Source organism: Pelobates fuscus, chromosome 12 (genome assembly GCF_036172605.1).
Source record: "Pelobates fuscus isolate aPelFus1 chromosome 12, aPelFus1.pri, whole genome shotgun sequence".
NCBI lineage: Eukaryota > Metazoa > Chordata > Amphibia > Anura > Pelobatidae > Pelobates > Pelobates fuscus.
In genome coordinates this window covers 7,469,098-7,491,016 of record NC_086328.1, presented here as the reverse complement: position 1 = coordinate 7,491,016, position 21,919 = coordinate 7,469,098, and the positions used below count along the sequence as shown (strand labels likewise).

Below are 21,919 nucleotides of genomic sequence, written 5' to 3'. Positions count from 1 at the left end.
ATAAAAATCACGTCAATGCACCGGTAGGATGTGCTATAGGTCATTCATTTCAATGGCACTATTTCAACTCTTTTTGAACAGTTGGAGTGGTGCATTGATGGGTTTTTGGGAAGTTAAGAGTTAAAAGTCTAAGAATCTTACCAACCTCTGCATAATATGTTTTAGCATCCCTCCTCGTAAAAAAAAAAAAAAAAGTGATTTTTTTGATTTTTATAGAAAATCTGTATTTTAAATGATGTTGACAGGCAGTTGATAACGAGATGACTGTCGTGTGTTTTCTAACCCGTGTGATCTGATTAACCAAGAAAAGGATGACTGTCCTCATGTCACCACTAACATACGGATACAGAGTTATTCACTGCAATGAGAATTCAAAGTCAATTTCAAAAAAGCCAAACTGGAAAAATGATCCAAGTCACCTATGCTTTCAGTTTGATTACTCTGGCCTTAAATTCGGAATTCTGTTTGAATTTAAATTGAAATCTCACTTTAGTGAATAAGTCTGTAAATATATAGAATGTATTTTGCCATCTTAATCTTGTTCACGCCAACCCTATGCCAGCATGTAACTATCTGCTTATTTAACTATTTTTCTAAATGGGTAGGACATCGCTAGTGAGTGTAGGGCGAGGAGTAAGCACAACGCAGCCTTACAGCAAAGCATCATGGGAGTTGTAGTACAAAACCAGCTGGGTAGAGCTTTTGCTCATGTCAGTTTGACGCTAAATTTTGTTTAAAATATTTCCATTCAGTAAGTTTCTATTCAGTTTTTTTCTTTAAATCAGATATAGGACAGGTTGTTCCAGCACAGTGTAAGAATGATATCAAACACTGAAACGTCATGTAATAAACAGAGACATGCACAGAGCTTTGCTGTGAACAGAGAATCATTTAGAATCATTGCCTGCTTTCCTCTCTGAACACTGCATTTAAAAATGGCATTTCATTTGTTCAAGGTTGATATATAGGATTAATTGTGATTGCAGTCTACTTTTTTTTTACAATTACACTTGAAGCCAACTCATAATTTGCTTCTTAAAATATATTGTTGCTATCGCCCTAATTTTAATTATTGTGCGTCATTTCATAAGAAACCTTGTGTCCTTTTCTTATGATACCTCCTCCCTTCGTCCTGTCTCGTTTGGAGTCCCCCAAGTTTCCGTCCTTGGTCCCCTTCTATTTTCTCTTTATACTGCCTCTCTTGACAAACTTATTACCTCATTTGGATTCCACTACCACCTGTACGCTGACGACACCCAGATATATCTCTCCTCCCCGGACCTCTCCCCTGCCGTCCTGCAATGTGTCACTGCTTGCCTTTCCTCCATCTCTGACTGGATGTCCTCCCGCTTTCTGAAACTCAATCTCTCTAAAACTGAGCTCCTTGTCTTTCCTCCTCCTAATACTGATCCTCCTCTTTCGCTCTCCCTTCAAGTTTGTGGTACCCACATCAGTCCATCCTTGCAAGCACGCTGTCTTGGCGTCATACTTGCTTCTGGCCTCACCTTTCAGCCTCATATCCAGCATGTTACCAAATCCTGTAGATTCCATCTTAAAAACATAGCCCGCATCCGCCCCTTTCTTACGCAAGATGCTACCAAAAAGCTTGTCCATGCTCTAGTAATTTCCCACATGGATTGTTGTAACCCTCTCCTGATTGGTCTTCCCAAAAGCCGTATTGCCCCGCTACAGTCTGTAATGAACGCTGCCGCCAGACTGATTTTGCTCTCTAGTCGCTCCTCTCACACCTCACCCCTCTGTCAGTCCTTACATTGTCTCCCTGTATCCTATAGGAGTCAATGCAAGGCACTAACCCATAACTATAAAGCACTGAACAACTCTACCCCCTCCTATATCTCTTCACAGATCGATAGGTATCTCTATCTCCGCTCTGCCCGTGACCTTCTCCTGTCCGCTGCTCGCACCCGTACAGCCAACTCGCGCTTGCAGGACTTCTCGCAGGCGGCTCCCTTCCTATGGAATAGCCTGCCTATTGCCATCAGACTCTCCCCTAGTCTTCAATCATTTAAGAAGGGCCTTAAAACCTGTCTCTTTAAGAAAGCTTATGGCCTCCTAGAGTAACATCTACCTCACATACCTGTCTCTTGCTCTCTCTGTAAGGGCAGCACTCTACTCTCTACTCCAGCTCTGTCTCACTCCCACCCTATTTGATTGCTGTTTCCTGTCCTTTAAAAGTCAAAATACAGACTTACTGTGCTATATCTTTTCAGCAACTCCTCAGTTACTGGGTATCGTAGCTTCATTTTACGGTACAACGGGTGATTCTCATAGTAATTCACAAGCTCCACCAGGTTCTCGAAGTAAGCAGATGTTCCCAGTACAAACAGGCGACCCTCTTTTTGGATTCGGCAGTGTTTTATTTTTCCTTCCGCCCTGAGCCACAAAGACATTTCTTGAAATTTTCACAAACTGCCCAATCATATTACAGTTATTATGCTACCTGGGAAAAATGTGGGGAGCAATCTACAATGGTCACACTTTATAGATATTCATTGCAGAAGTTATAGTTATGCTAGGTTGCGCCAGGGATGCCCCAAATGTATTATGTAGACACATCCCATTTTGTTTCTTGCTGAGAAACAAGGCAAAATGCAGACATTTCGGACAAACTGCCCTTTGGGATATTGTGTATTTATGAAGGGCAATGAGTAAACATTGAAATATCCACCATAGAGGATTAAACATTATTGTTAAAAGGTGGTATAGGTGTAAAATGGGAAAATACAAGTACTGACTGTGCTGTGTTTATACAGATATATTGTATCGCTGCCTTGTGCTTGAAAAATAAAGAATTGAAAAAGATGGTATGGGTAATTATATAATGTGTTGCCAGCCAAGCTATGAGAAAAATATTTAAATGGACCACGCACCATACTGGCGGACTTTATCCAATGCAAAGCCACCAGTACACATTATATAAATATGGGATGGCTCTTTGAAATCCCAGTCCATTTGCGGTCAATGTATGAAATAAACAGACAGACTGTGCCAGTGTCTATCCGCGCTGGACACACAATACCTGAAAGTGAATGCGTAGGAATTGGGTTCATCTCTCTTGCGTATTAAGAAGGCTCCATCCCGAGGAATTTGCATTAGCATATCTTCAGCCTCTCCTCGACTGAGGTTATCATGGTACCAGCTGGGGGAAAACAAAACCCAGATCTATAATGTTCTGTGATAAATAGCAAATTAAATACTCCATCCATATATCCTCAAGGTGAAAACTAAACACGGGGGATGCTTAACCCCCCCCCATTTTCTCTCTTACTGTCTGCTCTATTTTCCAATTTGAGGTTCACCTGCATGGCACTTTCAAAAGACACAGGGTAACTGGCATACTATACATTCAACGCCCCAATCCAATTTTGTACATTTGTTTCTCTGATCTCCCCTTCCCCGTCTTTCTATTTTGTTTTTTTCTTTATTTTACGGTCGTTTATGCAATATAGATCATGCAATATAGATCACGGCTAAGCATTCTTTCTCTCTTTTCTGATTTTGAAATGTAAATTCTCAAAACCATCCCGTAAATCCTGGTTAGGAGGCCAGGTCTAGTTTAGCATTTAGTATAAGCTAGAAGCCACTGTTCTACTAAGGAAAGCTCCCCACGCCCAATGTTATGCGAAATGCGTAGGTCCAAGTACCTTTTAGATTCATGAGGGTTGGGATTGGGAACAGCATCCGTTAATCGCAGTTCAAATTCTGCACATCGTAATGAGGATTCCCTGTAGTGTTGTATCAGGTCGTATATGCTATCGAATGTGAGGTTGTCGGTCAAGTAATACTTCATTCCATCTCCTTCTGGGTAAGACCGAATACGACAGTGCTGAACTCTGCCGTGCCTCCTGCAAACACAGATGAACACATGATTATCATGTAGCAATGACCACTCTTCCTCAATAACGGTGAACAGGGACGGAGCACCTAAACCTGTGAAGACCCTGTAAGGTTCTAAGCATCCTGCAAACTCTAGCAGAACCCATGATAAGTTTCTAATCTTGGGGGACCAAATTTCCAAATATCAATCAAACTTGCGTTTTACCGTGTGCACACATGCTTTATTTTAAAGAAACCTACTGCATATCATTGCATCTTATTTTCTGTGAGATTCCAATTTCCTTCCAGTTCACAAGTAAATATTAGGATTAAGTTAAAGGGTGCATTCTATGACTGTAATGAGGGGTCCTACTCCTAAGAAAACATTTGAGCAGATGCTGGCACTGCATGATTTTATAAAATTTTAACGGTCACGGTTTATTTCAATTAATTATATAGCCCTGTGTGAGAAGTACTGGTCAGTGATATGTATTACTATTGCGGCACCTGTCCAGCACGGGTGCATGGGGCGCATCCCAATGCGATCCGTATACTCAACACAATCGCCACCTACTTCCCTCTTCAATGTGGCCATTCCTCTTTCTAATACTCTTACTGACGCCGGCCACAGCACACTGGAACCTTTTAAAGGCTTCATCTCCTCTATCATTAGACCTAATTAGTGACACGAACGAGTGTGCATCTTGCCGGTAACGCAAACCCACATTCTGGCATCACATGGATCAAAGTGATTAATGGCTATAAAATCCCTTTTTGGCTTTGTACTGTTCCCCTGTCATGTTTTCCATCACATGGTTATTCCAAGAGCACGTTCTTCTTGTATATGTCTGGCTTATCTGACCTCGGCTTGTTCTTGACCATTTTTCGATCTATTGTCCCTGACTTTTGGCTAGTTCTCGTTTACATTACTCTCTGTCTTCCTGAACTCGGTTTGTCTTGTACTACTCTGTTTTCCGTTAAGTCTGGCCACTGGTTTACTTAAGTTCTGTGTGTAGGGTCATAGTGAACCAATACAATTAGCTAAATGTGACAGATCTGTCAAATATATCACTTATTATCATTACAGTAATTATCATTTTTATTTCTCATTAACGCTCCAACACATTCTGCGTTCTGTAATGAAAGAGGAACTGTCACTGCTCTGTTTTCTTTTAAATGTATAATAAAGATTTGGAAACAGACACCATAATCCAGGTTAGTTTTGGCACAGCCAGGGCACATACTGGCACTAGAGGAGGAAAAGTAGAAACATTATAACTATATTAACTCCTTTCACTATGCGCTCTCCGTGGTGACTGACAGGTGCACAGGGTGCTTCCATTACAAAGTACAATGACGTTCTAGCAAAACTCATATTTGTATATATAGCCCAGTCGATCATTTTAGAGTTTTTTCCAGAAAAATCATGGGAGACAACTTAGCTTCACTTTGAATTATGACAAGGTGGATCTTTAACCCCTTAAGGACCAAACTTCTGGAATAAAAGGGAATCATGACATGTCACACATGTCATGTGTCCTTAAGGGGTTAATATTGTGGCGATACTTACCTGGTCCACGCCGAGCAGCTCCTCTCAGGTCGCACGGCTTGAGACCTGAAAGGGAAATAATACTTACCCATTCAGCATCAGAGAATCGCTCCTCTGCATTCGCCGACGCCAAGCCTCTGCTGAAATCTGCTGGTAGAACTGCGGACACTGTCCGCTCTAAAGGCACGTCCTTAAATAAATTTAAACATAGTGATGTCATGCCTGCCCTTAAACTGACATCTAAGAGACCCCATGCTCATACTTTTTGGGGTCCAAGAGATGATGTGGACCAATCAGAACACATGTTAACCTATAAATAGAGTGTTCTGGTCCTTGTTCATTGCCTTATTGCGGTTTCTGTTTAGTTACATGTTTATTGCTTCAAACGACTCTCTTTGATTTCCTGTTATTGACCCTGGCTTCGTTTTGACTTTGAGAACATTTGGTATCCTGACCTGGCTTGTATATTGACCTGGGAATTTCTGTTATCCTGACCAAGCTTGATTTTTGTGGTTCTTTATTCCTGACCATGGCTAGTCTTGACTTTGATTCTATCTTTGTAGCCACTCTAAGGCCAGGTTATACGGCTTTTTGCACCCTCATTTTGTGGGCATCCTCTTTCCTGTGTGTTGGGGTAACTCAATCCGTCACAAATGTTAAGTATACCAGAAAGAGAGTGTGAAGTCGTCTCGGAAGGATTCACTTTCTCTCACTAAAAAGGTTCCATCCTTGCCCCCCATCTCAGCACAATATTCCTGAAGCAGACGTTCCGCCATGATGCGTCCCTCCCACATCCGTCCGTGAAACCATTTCTCTTGCAAATGCAGATCTGTGGTTTTCTGGTGGTAAGAGAGAATACAGAAAACAGAGCATTCATTAATATCTAATCTTTCAAACTTACAAATCAGCGATCAAGAACTAACTTCCCGAACTCAAGTGTTGCATACATCTAAGACACTCCGGGAGCCAACAATGCATTATTTAGAGTGGCAGCTCTTAGTCAGAATTCCTTTTGAGAGTTTCTTTAATGCTGACAATCTCTCTCCTTATTTCAGTTCTAGTAAATTGTATTTAGAAATCCGAAAACGTATGCAGTGTATGTCAGGAGAAGGAAAGAAAATGAAAAAAATGTGCTTTTATCTGCAGTCAAAATATTTGTTTCTCTTGTGTAATGCCATGAATAAAATGGAAGAATGCATATTGCAATGTAGTTTCATTTACGTTTTTTAAAATGCTTCTACAAATAGCTTAGAAGTACAAGTGTTAAATGTTCGTAGTAGCAAAGAGACCTTTCTTGTTCCAGTGAACAGCAATGAGCATTTTTATTTTCTCTTCTGTGGCCTTTAGACTCGTAGAAGGAAGTTAAGAATTTCTTAAGTGGATCATAATCAGATAGATATATCTAAGTGTTCTGCCAAAAGACAGACACTAAAAACTGAGCAAATGATCAAGTGTGTCCGTGGCCATAAACATTGCTTCCTTTTACCTTGTGAGTATTTGTATCGCTGCTTTTAATGTCTGAGACGCCACAAGGACAGAGATGTTCATCAGAAAGCTGCCGTACAGATCTGAGGTTGTGAGTGACTTCTCAATTTATCAAGATTGTCTGCACAATTCACACTCTGGAACTGCGTGAACAATGCATTCTACAGACAAACGGCGAAGTAGATAGGAAGCCCTGATTTGTCAGAATTATAGGTTTTGAAACTGAACAACAGAGATGACACATGCAGTAATATGTAGTCACTTTACTCTATGGCTTCATTGTAACAGCCTGGTGCTGAGTTAAGACACTTCTATTATATACCTTACAAGTGTCTGTGTTTATTATACTTTACACAATCGAAACAGAAACATCCAATCTGGTTCAACGGGTTCAAAGCACGACAGAACAAATCATACGGAATGCTGTGCACAGAGAATTCTTTAGACTGGTTAATGACACCGGCATCTGAGTCACTCATAACTGACTTTTACACTCCAAATGATTGGCAACTACATTTCCCACGATGCTCCTCTAGTCCAGAGTAATGCAGCTCACAAACCCCTGGAGTGTAACGGTTACCCATCACTGATCGGGTACTAATCAGCGGAAATGTAAGCTATACAAACATGATTACTTTGGAATTTGAAATGAGATGAATTGGCATCTGAACTGTGGTTTCAGAATCTGGCCCATGAAACCAGAGAAAATGAAAAGGGGTAACCTGACCCAGCGCCACTGGCCCTTTAATGTCTTATTGCTTTATGTATTAATAATAATATTACATGACAAGGCAGTCCCGCCCCGGGTGAACGTGATCCATTCAGAGATAATGTCTATCCATTTCAGAATTACCTTCGGTGCTGTGCATTCCTCTGTATTCTGCTCAATTTCGTCACCGTAAGAAAGTTTATCGCCTTCTATTGCACAGTATCGAGAAGCCCATTTCTACAATACAAAAACAGGTCATACATACACATTTTACGTTTTTATTTTAAATCTATTTTCCTCTTCTCCATTGGGGTTTTCTGGTAAAGATTACTGAAATTTCTTGTAGATATTTTGCATTATTAATGAGATTGCCAAATGCAGTCAGTTATAAAAGCAGCAACATATCCATGGTTAGTAAAAATCCAGTGAGTTTTATTGATGTGGAGCTCTGTGATTACAAATACAGACTCTACATTACAGGGTGATTTATTGCTATGGAGCTCTGTGATATTTTCAGACACCTTGAACAATACTGTGAGTTTTATTGCTATGGAGCTCTGTGATACATTCATATATACTGCACATTAATGTGAGTTTTATTGCTATGGAGCTCTGTGATACATTCATATATACTGCACATTAATGTGAGTTTTATTGCTATGGAGCTCTGTGATATTCTCAGACACCCTGCACATTACTATGAGTTTTATTGCTGTGGAGCTCTGTGATACATACATATATACTGCACATGACTGAGTTGTATTGCTGGGGAGCTCTGCGAGACACTCATACACACTGCACATTACTGTGAGTTTTATTGCTGTGGAGCTCTGTGATACATTCATACACACTGCACATTACTGTGAGCTTTATTGCTCTGGAGCTCTGTGAGACACTCACACACACTGCACATTACTCTGAGTTTTATTGCTGTGGAGCTCTGTGATACATTCATACACACTGCACATTACTGTGAGCTTTATTGCTCTGGAGCTCTGTGATACATTCATGCACACTGCACATTACTGTGGGTTTTATTGCTGTGGAGCTCTGTGATAGTATTAATACACACTACACATTATTGTGAGTTTTGTTGATGTGGAGCTCTGTGATACATTCATACACACTGCACATTACGCTGAGTTTTATTGCTGTGGGGCTCTGCGATACATTCATACACACTGCACATTACTGTGAGTTTTATTGCTGTGGGGCTCTGCGATACATTCATACACACTGCACATTACTGTGAGTTTTATTGCTGTGCAGCTCTGTGATACATTCATACACACTGCACATTACTGTGAGTTTTATTGCTGTGGGGCTCTGTGATACATTCATACACACTGCACATTACGGTGAGTTTTATTGCTGTGGAGCTCTGTGATACATTCATACAGACTGCACATTACGGTGAGTTTTATTGCTATGGAGCTCTGTGATATATTAATACACACTACAAATTATTGTGAGTTTTGTTGATGTGGAGCTCTGTGATACATTCATACACACTGCACATTACGCTGAGTTTTATTGCTGTGGGGCTCTGTGATACATTCATACACACTGCACATTACGGTGAGTTTTATTGCTGTGGGGCTCTGTGATACATTCATACACACTGCACATTACGGTGAGTTTTATTGCTGTGGAGCTCTGTGAGACATTCATACACTGTAAATTACTATGTAGTTCTGTGATTCACATTCAGGGGAAAGTTGGATACAAAGGCCTGAAAGTCATAAAATACAGTTAAAATGACTGACTATCGTGCAAGCAGATTACCTGATCGATGGGGTCCCACATATCAAGCTCTCCCTGCAATTTGGTTTCCTCTTTATGGTCATCAGCTTTTGTAACAAAGTCTCCTTTGGGTCCCAGTTTTTTATGCTAAAAGAGAGTGTCATTCAGTCCAGGTTTATGTAGGGTTCATTCAGATCTTAATCAAAGCGCTCTCACTACATTTAAAGAGACAAGCTTGATTTCACCCCTGTTTTAACGCACTATGGACTCCTATAAAATTATCACAGCCTCGTCCAACCTTGATTTCCCCCCTACTATTCAATGCTGCTTTAGGAAAGAGTTGAATTCTCGGTAATTACAATAGTATAAAATATTTTATGTATAATGGTTTATGTAAGTGTAGTCCCATCTATATTACATTTAGTCTTGAGATACCCGAGCATTGAACACTTTCTGGCACATAACCAGAGGGAAGGTGACCCGTCTGCTATTCACAAGTCACCTTGATGATAATTCTCTCTTTGAGCTGAGTGGGAGAAGGCAATTGATCTGCGCTGGCTTCAATGGGACGGGTCAACAGGAGATCTCCAAACACCTCTTTAAAGACTTTGGCCATGTGCCTCTGTTGTTCAACTGAGCAATGTTCTTCAATGGAGAGAATGACTGGATATCTGAAAGAAACCAATGAACAGCTCACCCCATAAGCCTATTAGACACATTGGACTGAATTGCAGTTTCTATAAAACATGTTCGCTTAATGATGTAATTCTGAGCCTTGAACTCAATGTGTTTGTTTGGCATCGAACAACCAGATAGGACAGAATAAGAGATAAAACAAAAACACTCACTCAGAAGTTACAAATGCATGATCGCGGATAGCTTGAACTACATCGTCAAACTTAATTTTGGTTGTTCTTGTCCAGCCATGATAAATAATTGGTTTTCCATCCGGTCCGTCCCAACAATCCACTGGAGATGGGGGAGAGAAACGGAAAGGTCACATTTAAACATTTTTAAAGAGATTTCTGTGTTTGGTGTAGCAGTACTTATACACAGGCCCCAATACCTTAATATCACTACATTTTCATTCAGCACAAAACACAGAATGTGTACCTCGCCCGCAGCGCCTGGCCTATCACGGAGCAGCATATTATATATACATACACACACGGCAGAACTTAAGGAAACGCTAAATACTTTATAGACTGCGCTGCGTTTTCTCCAACCCCTGTACCCTGAATGTTTCAGAAAACATTAAGCAGATTTGTATGTGGCAATTCATTAACTTGTGGAGAGACCATGTCACATGTTACTAACAGGATTGGAAGAGTGGGAATCTGTTAGCACGTGAGCACATGCTGGAGAGAGAGGATACATTTATTTTCGCATGGCTCTAATGGGGGCTCCCAGGATCATTATCATTTTCCCAAATAACCAGATGAGCCAATCCTCACACTCTATACATCGGCATCCCATGCGCAAACATCGAACGTAGGCTTCTGTGGATGATTCACTGCGCACCTGGTCCCCCGTCAAATACCTAAAAATAAAATAAAACATAAGATATGTCTAGGTTTACTATAATACATATTATATAGAACATAATACATTCCATTAGCAATGCAGGAGGGGTTATAAAAACACAGATTAGGCCTAGTTATGCTCTAATTTAACCTCTTTATTCTTAGCTGCATCATAAATATTAAACAAAAACCTGATGCTTTATTTTGTGAAGAAAATTAGAGTTTTGTACATCATTTTATTTACAGCTTCCCCTCCACCCGTATGTGTTCTCAAGGAACAGATTCACATTTTACGGAAGGCTGTGACCTCTAAATGGTACATTTCCACACTTTTATCTATATTTTTTTTCTCTTAGGAAACTGTTTGAGAATCTCCACTTATACAAAGGGTAGAAGATATCGATTTAAAAACAATTTCACAATAAATTAGGTTCACAGTAGTGAAGGAGCGGCTGGGTTCTGGATCTAACGTGGTCTGATCTCTCGTTAATCTGCATTCCTGGTTAAAGTGATGGAGAGAACAGAAGCTGTGATGTAACAACCAGTGTAGGACGAATGTGTCCCATATTCAATCGTTATGACAATTTACATATTTTGTTTTAATTTAGAAACTAATCAAAAAAAAATGTATGTATCTCCGCTTCTTTTGTACAAACCATACTCTGGTTTTATTTTCCTAATTAGAAACCCAATCTACCTATATGTGCTGCAACTAACCTCAATCATCATTTACATTAAAAATACATAAATACAAATGTCCCCCCACACAGACAGGGGGCTAACACATGTCGTACCCCACTGATGGCCTCGTTCTAATTGTTCCAACTGTTTGAAGCCGCGGATCCACTTACGTGTTATGTGATGAAGCGATCCAGTAATGTGACAGTGGGTTATTCATATTCTGCACACAAATCTCATCATATTTCTCATCCCAAATGCTATTTTCTTTCGAGAATAGATAAGTCAGGAACTAAAAGAGTCAGAAAGAAAACAGAGAGCGTTACAAAGACGTTGGGTTTTGTTTTATCACTATAAGAGGACACCTCACACAGCGAGATCAATCCTTTCTTGCTCAAGGTTCACCAGCCGGTGACTTTGAAACGTGTTTGTGTTCCCTCGAGCATTGAATTGAAAAGAAGAAAAGGTTCAGGGGGAAATATAATTACTCTTTGAAATAAAGCCTGCTCACCTCGTCCACGTACAGGAACGGTTCTGCCGTTTCCCTCATAGTGTCATCAATAAACTTCGTCATACGTTCTCGAACTTTATTTAGATCCTGAGCCGATGATTCCTTTAAAGATGATGAAGAGGGATTATTAAAGACGAGTACAGACCCTTCGGCTGCAGGATAAGGTCCTCAATGGTATGAGGAGACACTTCCAACAATAAACACATACAAAGCCAAACCTGGGGGCTATGTGATGGAAAAGTCAAGAAGTACTCTGGGACCAAACACTCGAACATTAATAGAGCTGAAATCCAACTAGCTGTGTTCTCTCAGGAGCATGCCTCCCAGCTTCACACCAAATACCACCATTTGTTTCTTCTCTTTCCTTTATCTTCCTATCAGTTTTTTTTTTAAATGTTAATAATGTTTCAGAGGTTCTTTTATCATATATATAAATATACATAGATATAAATAATATATATAGTTTTGCCACTGACCATGGTCAGGTATGCCATGTCACCATGCTGCATGTGTTCACGTTAGCATTTTAGGGTCGGATTTTATCCTGACATGGTTCCATTCTCAGCTTTCTCTGCAGAGGGTATAGTAGATCTGACATAGTCACCATATTTATTTTGATCACATACCGTCTGTCACTTTGATGGACAGCGCTTAGAAAGACCTACCTTGTAACACACGCAGCATTGATACGATATAGGAAGGAAATCAATAAACTAATCAAAGCAGATAAATTCCACCGTTAGTAAAAATGACTTAATTACTGCAGCATATGAATCTTACATACTATAGCTGTGAAAGGACCTAAATGTTTGGTCTGGCAACTCCAGGCGGGAGGCCCTACATTATCGGAAATATTTAAGCTATTTAAACCCCACGTCTCCCTTAACGGTACTATAAAGGAGACGACCAGTGCTAACACCAATCGTTAATAGCTTTAATAACAGGATACTGACAGCAATGGTACCAAAACCAGTACATATACACCTCTACAATAAAGACTTAAAAATACTTGAGACAAGCAGAGGATGATACAATATAAGAGGTGTAACTAACCATCGGTATGGGATTGATTCATGTATAAAAAGGCTAGAGAATGAAAAACTGTAGATAATTAATTAGTCAATGCAAAGCAGTGAACAAAGGGTTTGTCTGTCTGGGTTTCTCTATCTATTTCCCTATGCAAAATGACTCTGTAAAGTAATCGCGCTGCAAATACGGTGATGTTGGTCTTTGGAAGGTACAGAAAGAACTAGAAAAATGGTCAGAGCTGTGGCAGCTGACATTTAATGTGGATAAGTGCAAGATAATGCATCTTGGACGTAAAAACCCAAGGGCAGAGTACAGAATATTTGATAACCTCAACATCTGAGGAAAGGGATTTAGGGGTGATTATTTCTGATGACTTAAAGGTAGGCAGACAATGTAATAGAGCAGCAGGAAATGCTAGCAGAATGCTTGGTTGTATAGGGAGAGGTATTAGCAGTAGAAAGAGGGAAGTGCTCATGCCATTGTAAAGAACACTGGTGAGACCTCACTTGGAGTACTGTACACAGTACTGGAGACAGTATCTTCAGAAGGATATTGATACCTTAGAGAGAGTTCAGAGAAGGGCTACTAAACTGGTTCATGGATTGCAGGATAAAACTTACCAGGAAAGGTTAAAGGATCTTAACATGTATAGCTTGGAGGAAAGACGAGACAGGGGGATATGATAGAAACATTTAAATACATAAAGGGAATCAACACAGTAAAGGAGGAGACTATATTTAAAAGAAGAAAAACTACCACAACAAGAGGACATAGTCTTAAATTAGAGGGACAAAGGTTTAAAAATAATATCAGGAAGTATTACTTTACTGAGAGGGTAGTGGATGCATGGAATAGCCTTCCAGATGAAGTGGTAGAGGTTAACACAGTGAAGGAATTTAAGCATGCGTGGGATAGTCATAAGGCTATCCTAACTATAAGATAAGGCCAGGGACTAATGAAAGGATTTAGAACATTGGGCAGACTAGATGGGCCGAATGGTTCTTATCTGCCGTCACATTCTATGTTTCTATGAAAGAAAGCAAATCGAGTTCTCAGCAACAAGTCCTTCAATATTTGCATAGAAAAGTTAAACAGTCCAAATGGAAGCACTGTTCACCTACTGCATAGTGAAAAAAAGGAAAAGCGAGTACTATTAATAAATTGGAGGAGAAAACAATAACTAGCAGTCTTTATTTTATGTAAAAACCTGATACTTTTTATTTTAAATGTCCTGAATTGCCAAAAATGCTGGCTGCATGTTGACACACGTGACAAAGCAAGTGTAAATTCTAGGCCAAATCGATTGATCTGATACATTGCTGAGACTTCATTAGACTTTGAATTTATTCTTCAAAACAAGGGTCAGATAATGTTGTAACATTGCATTTTATTGCACTTTCTATTGTGCTGGCTTAACTCTTGATGTAGAGAAACAGACTCGTCGGCAAAGCTGGTAACCCATTCCCTTTCCTTCTAACCTGCCTACCTCTTTTTTTTACAAGCATGTTTTGGATTAAACATTTACAGCCTGATAATTAAAATGCTTTTTCTTTCATTCTATTTGCCTGGAAACTGCCCTCCTGTCAATAAAAAAATAATAATGTGAAACGAGAGAGATAGATATAGAGATGGACGGACAGGTGGACAGGCATTTCAGCTCACCTGCTGCTCATGGAGTAGAAACCGCTGGAAATCATGCAGATGAACTGCTGAGGCATCTGGTCGATCAATGCTTCTGTTAAGAAGAATAAAGCAGATATTGATCGGAGAGTTTTGAGCTGCATTTTAACCTCTGTCTGGAGTCGCAAAAGCCAGATTACAAATCATCAGGTCACTAAACAGGCTACCAAATATTAGTAACAGGGGTTTCAGATGGCATATTGCTTACGGCACCCGTGGTGGGATCTTCAGCACTGCCCCAGTCCTATTCCTCTTCTGCCTGAACCCATAAGCGCTCAGTGAGCTAGAATCAGAGTTCTAATCTTTCCATAGGGCGGGCAACAAACATTTAGGTTTCCAGAGACCAAGGTTTAATGAAACCCTTCACAGTCAATTTTAAATCAGGGCATTTAAATGAACAACTGCCAAAGTAAAGATGTCCCTCAAATTAGAATGCATGAAGCTAAGTTCACTGAGAGGATCAAGGTTTAGAAACAAAAATGTTTAACCATAATCTATGGCATTTATTCAAATCGAGGCACAAAAGAATAAAAATGGAATTTCCCCCTTTTTGCTAATTCCTCTTATGATCTCCTCACCCGAAGATGCCCAAATAAAGGTACCTTTGTGTATAATGTCAACTCAAAGAAAAATAAGAATTCTTACCCTAAAATAAAGACAGAGGAATCTTTTCGGAATTCATCCAAGATCTGTAACAGAAGATTAAAATGGTTTAGGCAGGGTTTTCATAAAATGAACAAGGATATAAGAAGGATTCAAGAAAGAATAATGGACCAATCTCCCCATAGGAGACAGACGCCTACAGCAAGGATGTAGCAGGAAGTGATGGGGCAATTATGTATCTACAGTCAATCCCTTACCACTATACCGCCTGATTAATGTCCCACCAAGCAATCTGCTCCTGGAAACTATTGTAATTAGAGCAGTAAAAGGACATTGCAATGTATTCCTTATCTGCCAGGTGTCTGACGGGGGTTATAATTTAGGAACCAAGTTCACCCCTTCCGATATTATTCCTTTGGTGTTAGACATCTTGAGCATAGCACAGGAAACCCGTTATTGTGCAGGTGATAAGCCCGACGTAGTGCCATATTATAGGACACAGAATTTGACCTATAGATGGCGGGAGCTACATTTCTATCAAATGTATAATTATGTAATTCTACTTAATATACTTAAATACTTTAATTTCTATATTTCATAATAATAGCTGTGGCGGGACCGCTGCCTAACTGTGAATTGCCCTTTCCTATTTGTGTTTCCCCTTTGTAATTTTGACCTTAAATCATGCAAATTACTTTTTAACCACACGGGGGTGCTCCGGCGCACAGAGCCTCATGCACCGGACTACGCCGATACTCCGCTTAGAACGTGTGGTTAGAATGTTCACACCTACGTAACAAGGTGTGAAACCGCAATGGAAACAAGTGGACGCGTGCTTCCCTTGGGTGGCCGCCGGTTCATATCCCCGAACGCCCCTGTGCGCACCGTCTTCGATCCCCATGTCGAGGATCGTCCTACCCGCTCCCAACGGAGCTATAATCACTCTTTACACCCCGATCTGGGAGCTATGAGGCTAGTCTCGTGGCTGCCCAGGAAAGCGCTCTCTCAGGTGGATACCAGCGTAAGGTATCCACCAGAGAGAGGGACGCGTGCCAACAGGGAATCCCTGGGGCTGGGAGTCAGTCTCACGACCGTAGGGCCAGATGGCCGCGTGGAAGTCTGTGCCGACCAATGGGAGAAGGAGCGCCTATTCAAACTGGGTTCGCGCCATTCTCCTGGTTGGTCGACATGAGGGAGCGCTGATAGGTCGCTGCAAGAGCACCCGTTCAAACAGAGTTTTGCACCCTTTCATCTGATTGGATGGTGAAACCCCTCTCCTCCCCGAGTACTGATTGGCGCAAATGGGTTTCACGCCTTTTAGCAAATTGGCTATTGCTTGGTTTGGGTGAGAAGTTTGAATTCACCGGACCAAACCAAGCAACGCTATGGAACGGATTTCGGGGATGTACAGAGCCTCGAGCCTCAGACTTTAGACACTGCTATCTTGGACTCTGTACACCCAATAGCCCCACTATTTGCAGGTATCCCAGATGGGACCCGATGCTATCTAACAATATGTGTTTTACCTGTGTGACCCCTTCCCTGCCTGGGGCACGAGACCAAAGTTTAACACCCCTGTATATAATGTATTGGCATGTGTGTCTCTGTGTGCTAGTGGTACCTCCCAGAGCAGGATATGGTTATCTGCAACCCATCCTGCCTGGGATTGTGTTGTGTTGGATGGAGACCCCCTGCGGGTGTCTGTACATAAAAAGCTGTGTGCCCAAATAAAGATTGTCAAACGTTGCACACGTGGAACAGTGTGTCGTCCAGTTACTGGGGGGAATGGGTCTCTAAATTCACTAGAAGCATGTGTAACCAGCCGGGATACCCAGGGCCCGCTACAATAGCAAAGCCTGGAAATACGTTATGCATCCCTAAGGGATGCATCACTCCTAGTTTAAGGAGTCACTATAGGCACCTAGGCCACTTCACCTCGATGAAGTGGTCTGGGTGCCATAGCCCCTCTTTTTAACCCTGCACCTAAACACATTGCCGTTCTTGCAAGAACAGCAATTTTTACATTGCAGAGTTTAAATTCTTATTATGAAGGGGTGCCTAAAAGGTAGATCTCCAGATGTTTTAAAACTACCGGTTCCATGATGCATTGTCATTCTAAAAGCCCTTTAACCCCTTAAGGACACATGACATGTCTGACACGTCATGATTCCCTTTTATTCCAGAAGTTTGGTCCTTAAGGGGTTAAAGGCTTGCAAAGCATCATTGGAGTTCTGCAAGATCTACCTTTTAGGCACTCCTGCTCTAGTAGTTGCCATGTGAAACCCAGCTATATCAGTCGGAAGGACTCATAGAGATAATCTGATTGGCACAGAGCGCACTTCTGAGATGATCAACCTTGATGATCTCAGCCATGGAGGTGTGGCCAGCCCAGGAGAGGACAGAGCAGTGTGGGATAAAAGGCAAGTAATACTGGCTTTAGGGATATAACAATAATGCTAATATTATTCTGACTCCAGGTAGCTGCCTAGAATTGGAGAAAGTAGTCATGAGGTAAGAATACCTTTGAATCTCTACCTCTACCTGTGATTTAACCAGTATAAAATATAATTTTAACCTAACCAACCTGAAGATGAGAATGTTGCATACTTAAAATGCATACACGTGCTTGAGTGTACTCAAATGAGAATTCACTCATGCTTGAGTTTGTGCATTTTAGTGTCCAATGTCCATCTCTGCTTTGTATGCTTTGAAATCCAATATCCGTATGTACGTTGATTCCTTCCAGTATGTGAACATTGGGTTCTGAAAGATCAGTATCCTGCAACATCTCTCAAAGAAGAGGGCTAGCAAAATGATAGTTTGTAGGGCGCAAGCTAACTGAGCATCACAGGAAGTTGTATATGAACAAACAACTGGTGAGTCGGCAACAACGGTTGACTTACGGTCTTCTGATGATCAAACATGAGTTTCTTGTAGAAGAGGTGAAAATGCTCAAAGCTAACTTCATCTTTGGGAGCACCAATTTCCTGTAACAGGAAGACAAAATTATGGAGAAATAATGTACAAGGCAACAGGGACCACAGAACAAAATTACACAAACTGAGTATAAAAAATATATACTGTATATTTACCGTCAGCTTGTCCTTCAGATATCTCAGACCGCCAACTTTGAAGTTCATCATTGGAAGTATTGTCTTCAGCTCTCGTACGCTAATTCTGAGAATTCAGAACACAAGTTCATTACAAATGTATTCAATTAGTCCAAGTTAATCTACTTGTTTTATTTATTTTGACTGACAGGAAACCTGCAACGAAATGTAAAATCAAATATTTCCCGGCCATACCAATTTGTTTGATACAAGTAAACAAATGAAGAGTCCTCCTATTATATATGACACTTCAAATTGCTTGTTCCACCATGTAACCAGATAACACCCAATTCTGACAATTTAAGAAACACAGATTCTAATAACTGTGGACTTTCTATACATTTGCATATTTTGTTACATTCTTGCAGAATGCTCAGGGATTTGGTTTTTAAATCTCCCCCCGATTATCCCCTGTGTGACACATATATATTCTATGGTATTTTATTGTTGCTTTTATGTTTTATTAAATGTTTATGTTTTATGCACAGTTTTGAATCACTCACAATAAGTGTCATGTAGCATTGTTAAAAGGTAGTCCCAGTTCAAAAATAAGGAATAAAAGCAGTTCCTTGTGGAGCAATGTATAAACATGGCCCTTTCCAGGGGCCCAGTGACAGACTGAGTCTAATGGCCTGTCTTCTGACTGCTCCTTGGTGTTTGGGAACAGCTACCGAGTAGTAAGACTTGTGGGCACAAGAATTACACCTCAGAGCCAACCAGTGTCTTAATATAGACAGTATCCTAAGCAGACTGAGGGATTGATTCCTTCCTGAGCGGATGGAGCAGGCATAGGGATCACTTCCTGCCTATGTGGATGGAGTGAGCAGAGGGATCGATTCTTGCCTGGATGCAAGTTGGGGTCCCTGGTGCCAGAGGAAGAGGCCAAAACAACTCAGTGGGACCGGTCCGGATCCAAAGTCAGGGACAAGTCACTCGTGTCCTTGTTACACAACATCTTACTTGGGGCCATGATATGACATTGTTTATACTTGTATGTAATGCAGGTAGAAGTGGCGCATGATATTTTGCATCTACTCTATTATGACAAGGAACCCTTGTTGTCAGAATGTATATTTTGGGAAAAAGGTTTTTGTTTGTTTGCATGCCAAGATGAGGAAGTATATCATCAGATATGAGGGTTGCTGTTTTGATATACACGTACACAACACATGATCTAATTTGCTTGTGAATCAGTAATAACAGATATATAATTATGTATTTACATACTTTGCAAGGTTTTATGCGTCATCATGATACACACTGCCCATTGCAATATGAAAAACTATTCCGCCCCCTCGCACTCAACGTGTGGATACTTCAGCTGTTTATTGGCAATAAATTATGCCAACAGTTTGGGAGAAATTGGGCATATAATTACAATTATTTATATAGTACCAATATATTTCACCAACATTCTCTGTACAATAGGCAAACAAGACAAATGTTTAATTGTAACAGAACATGAATGACATACAGGAATAGTAGGTGAAGAGGGCCCTGCCCAAATGAGCTTACTATCTAACTAAGAAACAAAGATCATAGGTTATTGTTTTTTTTTTTTTTAAAGATTCTTTATTTTTCATTTTTCAGTTTTCATGAACAAAAGTGAGTGAACGTTTTTACAGAAAAAAGAGGTTGGTTAGTTAGGGGGTTACAATAGGATACAAAATATTTCAGTAGGACATTTTTCTGGCATTGTGGTTTGGTATCTCTCATAACTTTTTCTTTTGAGGACCTTGAGTTAGGAAGGCTACGTGAGCGACCGTTCGGGTCGTGTTGCCTGCGGTTAGGTGGAGTTACGGGGTTCTAGGGGTGGTTATGAGGCGTCCCTCAGGGTACCTGTTCCGGGATATTCCGGTTGTTAGAGATAGTTGAGGTCGTAGGGTCATTAGCCAGAAGCTTTCAGTGGTGATCCTCCTATTGTTGGGGGGATGGGGATAACTGTCTGGGGGAGTTTGGCCTTCGAGTCGGGCAGAGGTTGTGGTTGTGTCAGTAGGGCCTGGAGGTTAGGGTGGGTGGTACAGGGAGGGTGGTGTTAAGTAGGGGGGGTAGTTAAGGGGGGGGAGAGGAACTGTGGAGGAGTGAATAGGGTGCTGCTGCCCTTCTGGGTTTACCTTCCGAACCCAGGGTGGTGGGGTTGGATTGGGGGTGGGTTGAAGCTGTGCGCTTCATCTTAGTTGTGGTTAGCGTCGGTGGTGTAGGTCGTCAAGTCTGGTGTGTCACCATGGGAGGGCATTGTTTCCGTCGAGCCACGGGTCCCAGACTTTGTGGAATGAATTAGGGGTGTCGTGTATCTGTGCTGTAAGTCTGTCCATGTCTATGCTGTCTGTGATTTTCGTATGTATTTGAGAGTGAGTGGGTATACGTGTTGTGGACCAGTTTTCGGCGATTGCTCGGCGTGTGGCTAGGGCTATTCTTGCTATGAGCTTATTTTCACTACGGGTGAAGCTGTCCAGGGGCTTAGAGAGTAAAAGGGCCCATGGGTCAAGGGGTACTGGTTTGTTGAGTAGGCCAGATAGGAGGGTCGTCATGGTTTTCCATAGGGGTGTAAGTTTAGGGCATGTCCACCAGCAGTGGAGGAATGTGCCTGTTTCTCCGCACATTTTCCAGCAGAGGTTGGTGTGGTTTTGTTTCATGGCCTTCAGGCGGCAGGGGGTGAGGTACCATCTGAAGAGCATTTTGTATGCCTGTTCTTGATGGGTGACGCAGATTGAGATGGATTTAATAGATGCCCAGATGTCGGCCCAGTCCGTGGGGTCCTCGGGGGGTCCGAGATCTTTTTCCCACGCCGTAATATATGGGAGGGCTATCTGCGTGTGGTGTGTGGTTAGGTTTATGTAGATAGATGAGATTTGGCTCTTCCTGGATGGTGACTGTAGGGTGTCTCTTTCAAACTTGGTCAGGGACGAGGTGGCTGCTATGCGAACCGTATCGGACGCTGCGAAGCTTCAGAGTTGTAGGTAGCGGAAGTGATCAAATGTGGTTAGGGTTTCGGGGTTGGGGAGCTCCGTGTATTGCAGGAGCTTGCCATTGGGGTAGAGGTGTCCCAACCTAACTATGTCTCGGTCTTCAAAATGGGCATAGTGTTGAGGAGTGAGGCCAGGTTGGAACATTTTGTTGCGGAGGATTGGGGTGAGGGGTGAGAGGCCTGTAGACAGGTCAAATTTGTCGCTGAGCCGGTCCCATAGGTCTAGGGAGTGGGTGATTGCTGGGGATGTGGGGGGTGGTAGTGGCCTGTATTGCCTTTGGAGCCACATGTATTGGGAGGGGTGGTCTCGGCCAAAGATGAGGTGTTCCAGGTCCACCCATCGTTTGTGTGCGGGGGGGAGATGCCAGTGTTGGATTTGTGTCAGGTGGGCTGCATGTAGATAGTGGGTAAGGTTGGGGAGGCCTAGACCTCCGGAGAGTTTGGGAACATATAATGTGGCTCTGCGGATGCGGGGTTTTTTCCCGTTCCAAATG

The 21,919-nt window shown here is 41.5% G+C and overlaps 1 protein-coding gene across 2 annotated transcripts in view; it reads right to left on the bottom strand.

Annotated features, from left to right (window-relative positions):
- Positions 1-21,919, bottom strand: part of PLCG2 (phospholipase C gamma 2) — a 136,861-nt gene that overhangs the window by 30,372 nt on the left and 84,570 nt on the right. For both annotated transcript variants that reach the window (XM_063438256.1, XM_063438257.1), the window contains exons 6-20: positions 18,440-18,524; positions 18,251-18,334; positions 15,390-15,433; positions 14,727-14,799; positions 12,036-12,137; positions 11,698-11,816; positions 10,778-10,863; positions 10,172-10,292; positions 9,826-9,994; positions 9,366-9,470; positions 7,725-7,817; positions 6,053-6,225; positions 3,666-3,866; positions 3,041-3,160; positions 2,214-2,394 (exon numbers count right to left, since the gene is read on the bottom strand). In XM_063438256.1, coding sequence (XP_063294326.1) covers positions 2,214-2,394; positions 3,041-3,160; positions 3,666-3,866; positions 6,053-6,225; positions 7,725-7,817; positions 9,366-9,470; positions 9,826-9,994; positions 10,172-10,292; positions 10,778-10,863; positions 11,698-11,816; positions 12,036-12,137; positions 14,727-14,799; positions 15,390-15,433; positions 18,251-18,334; positions 18,440-18,524 — 1,756 coding nt within the window. The remainder of the gene's footprint in view (positions 1-2,213; positions 2,395-3,040; positions 3,161-3,665; positions 3,867-6,052; positions 6,226-7,724; positions 7,818-9,365; positions 9,471-9,825; positions 9,995-10,171; positions 10,293-10,777; positions 10,864-11,697; positions 11,817-12,035; positions 12,138-14,726; positions 14,800-15,389; positions 15,434-18,250; positions 18,335-18,439; positions 18,525-21,919) is intronic.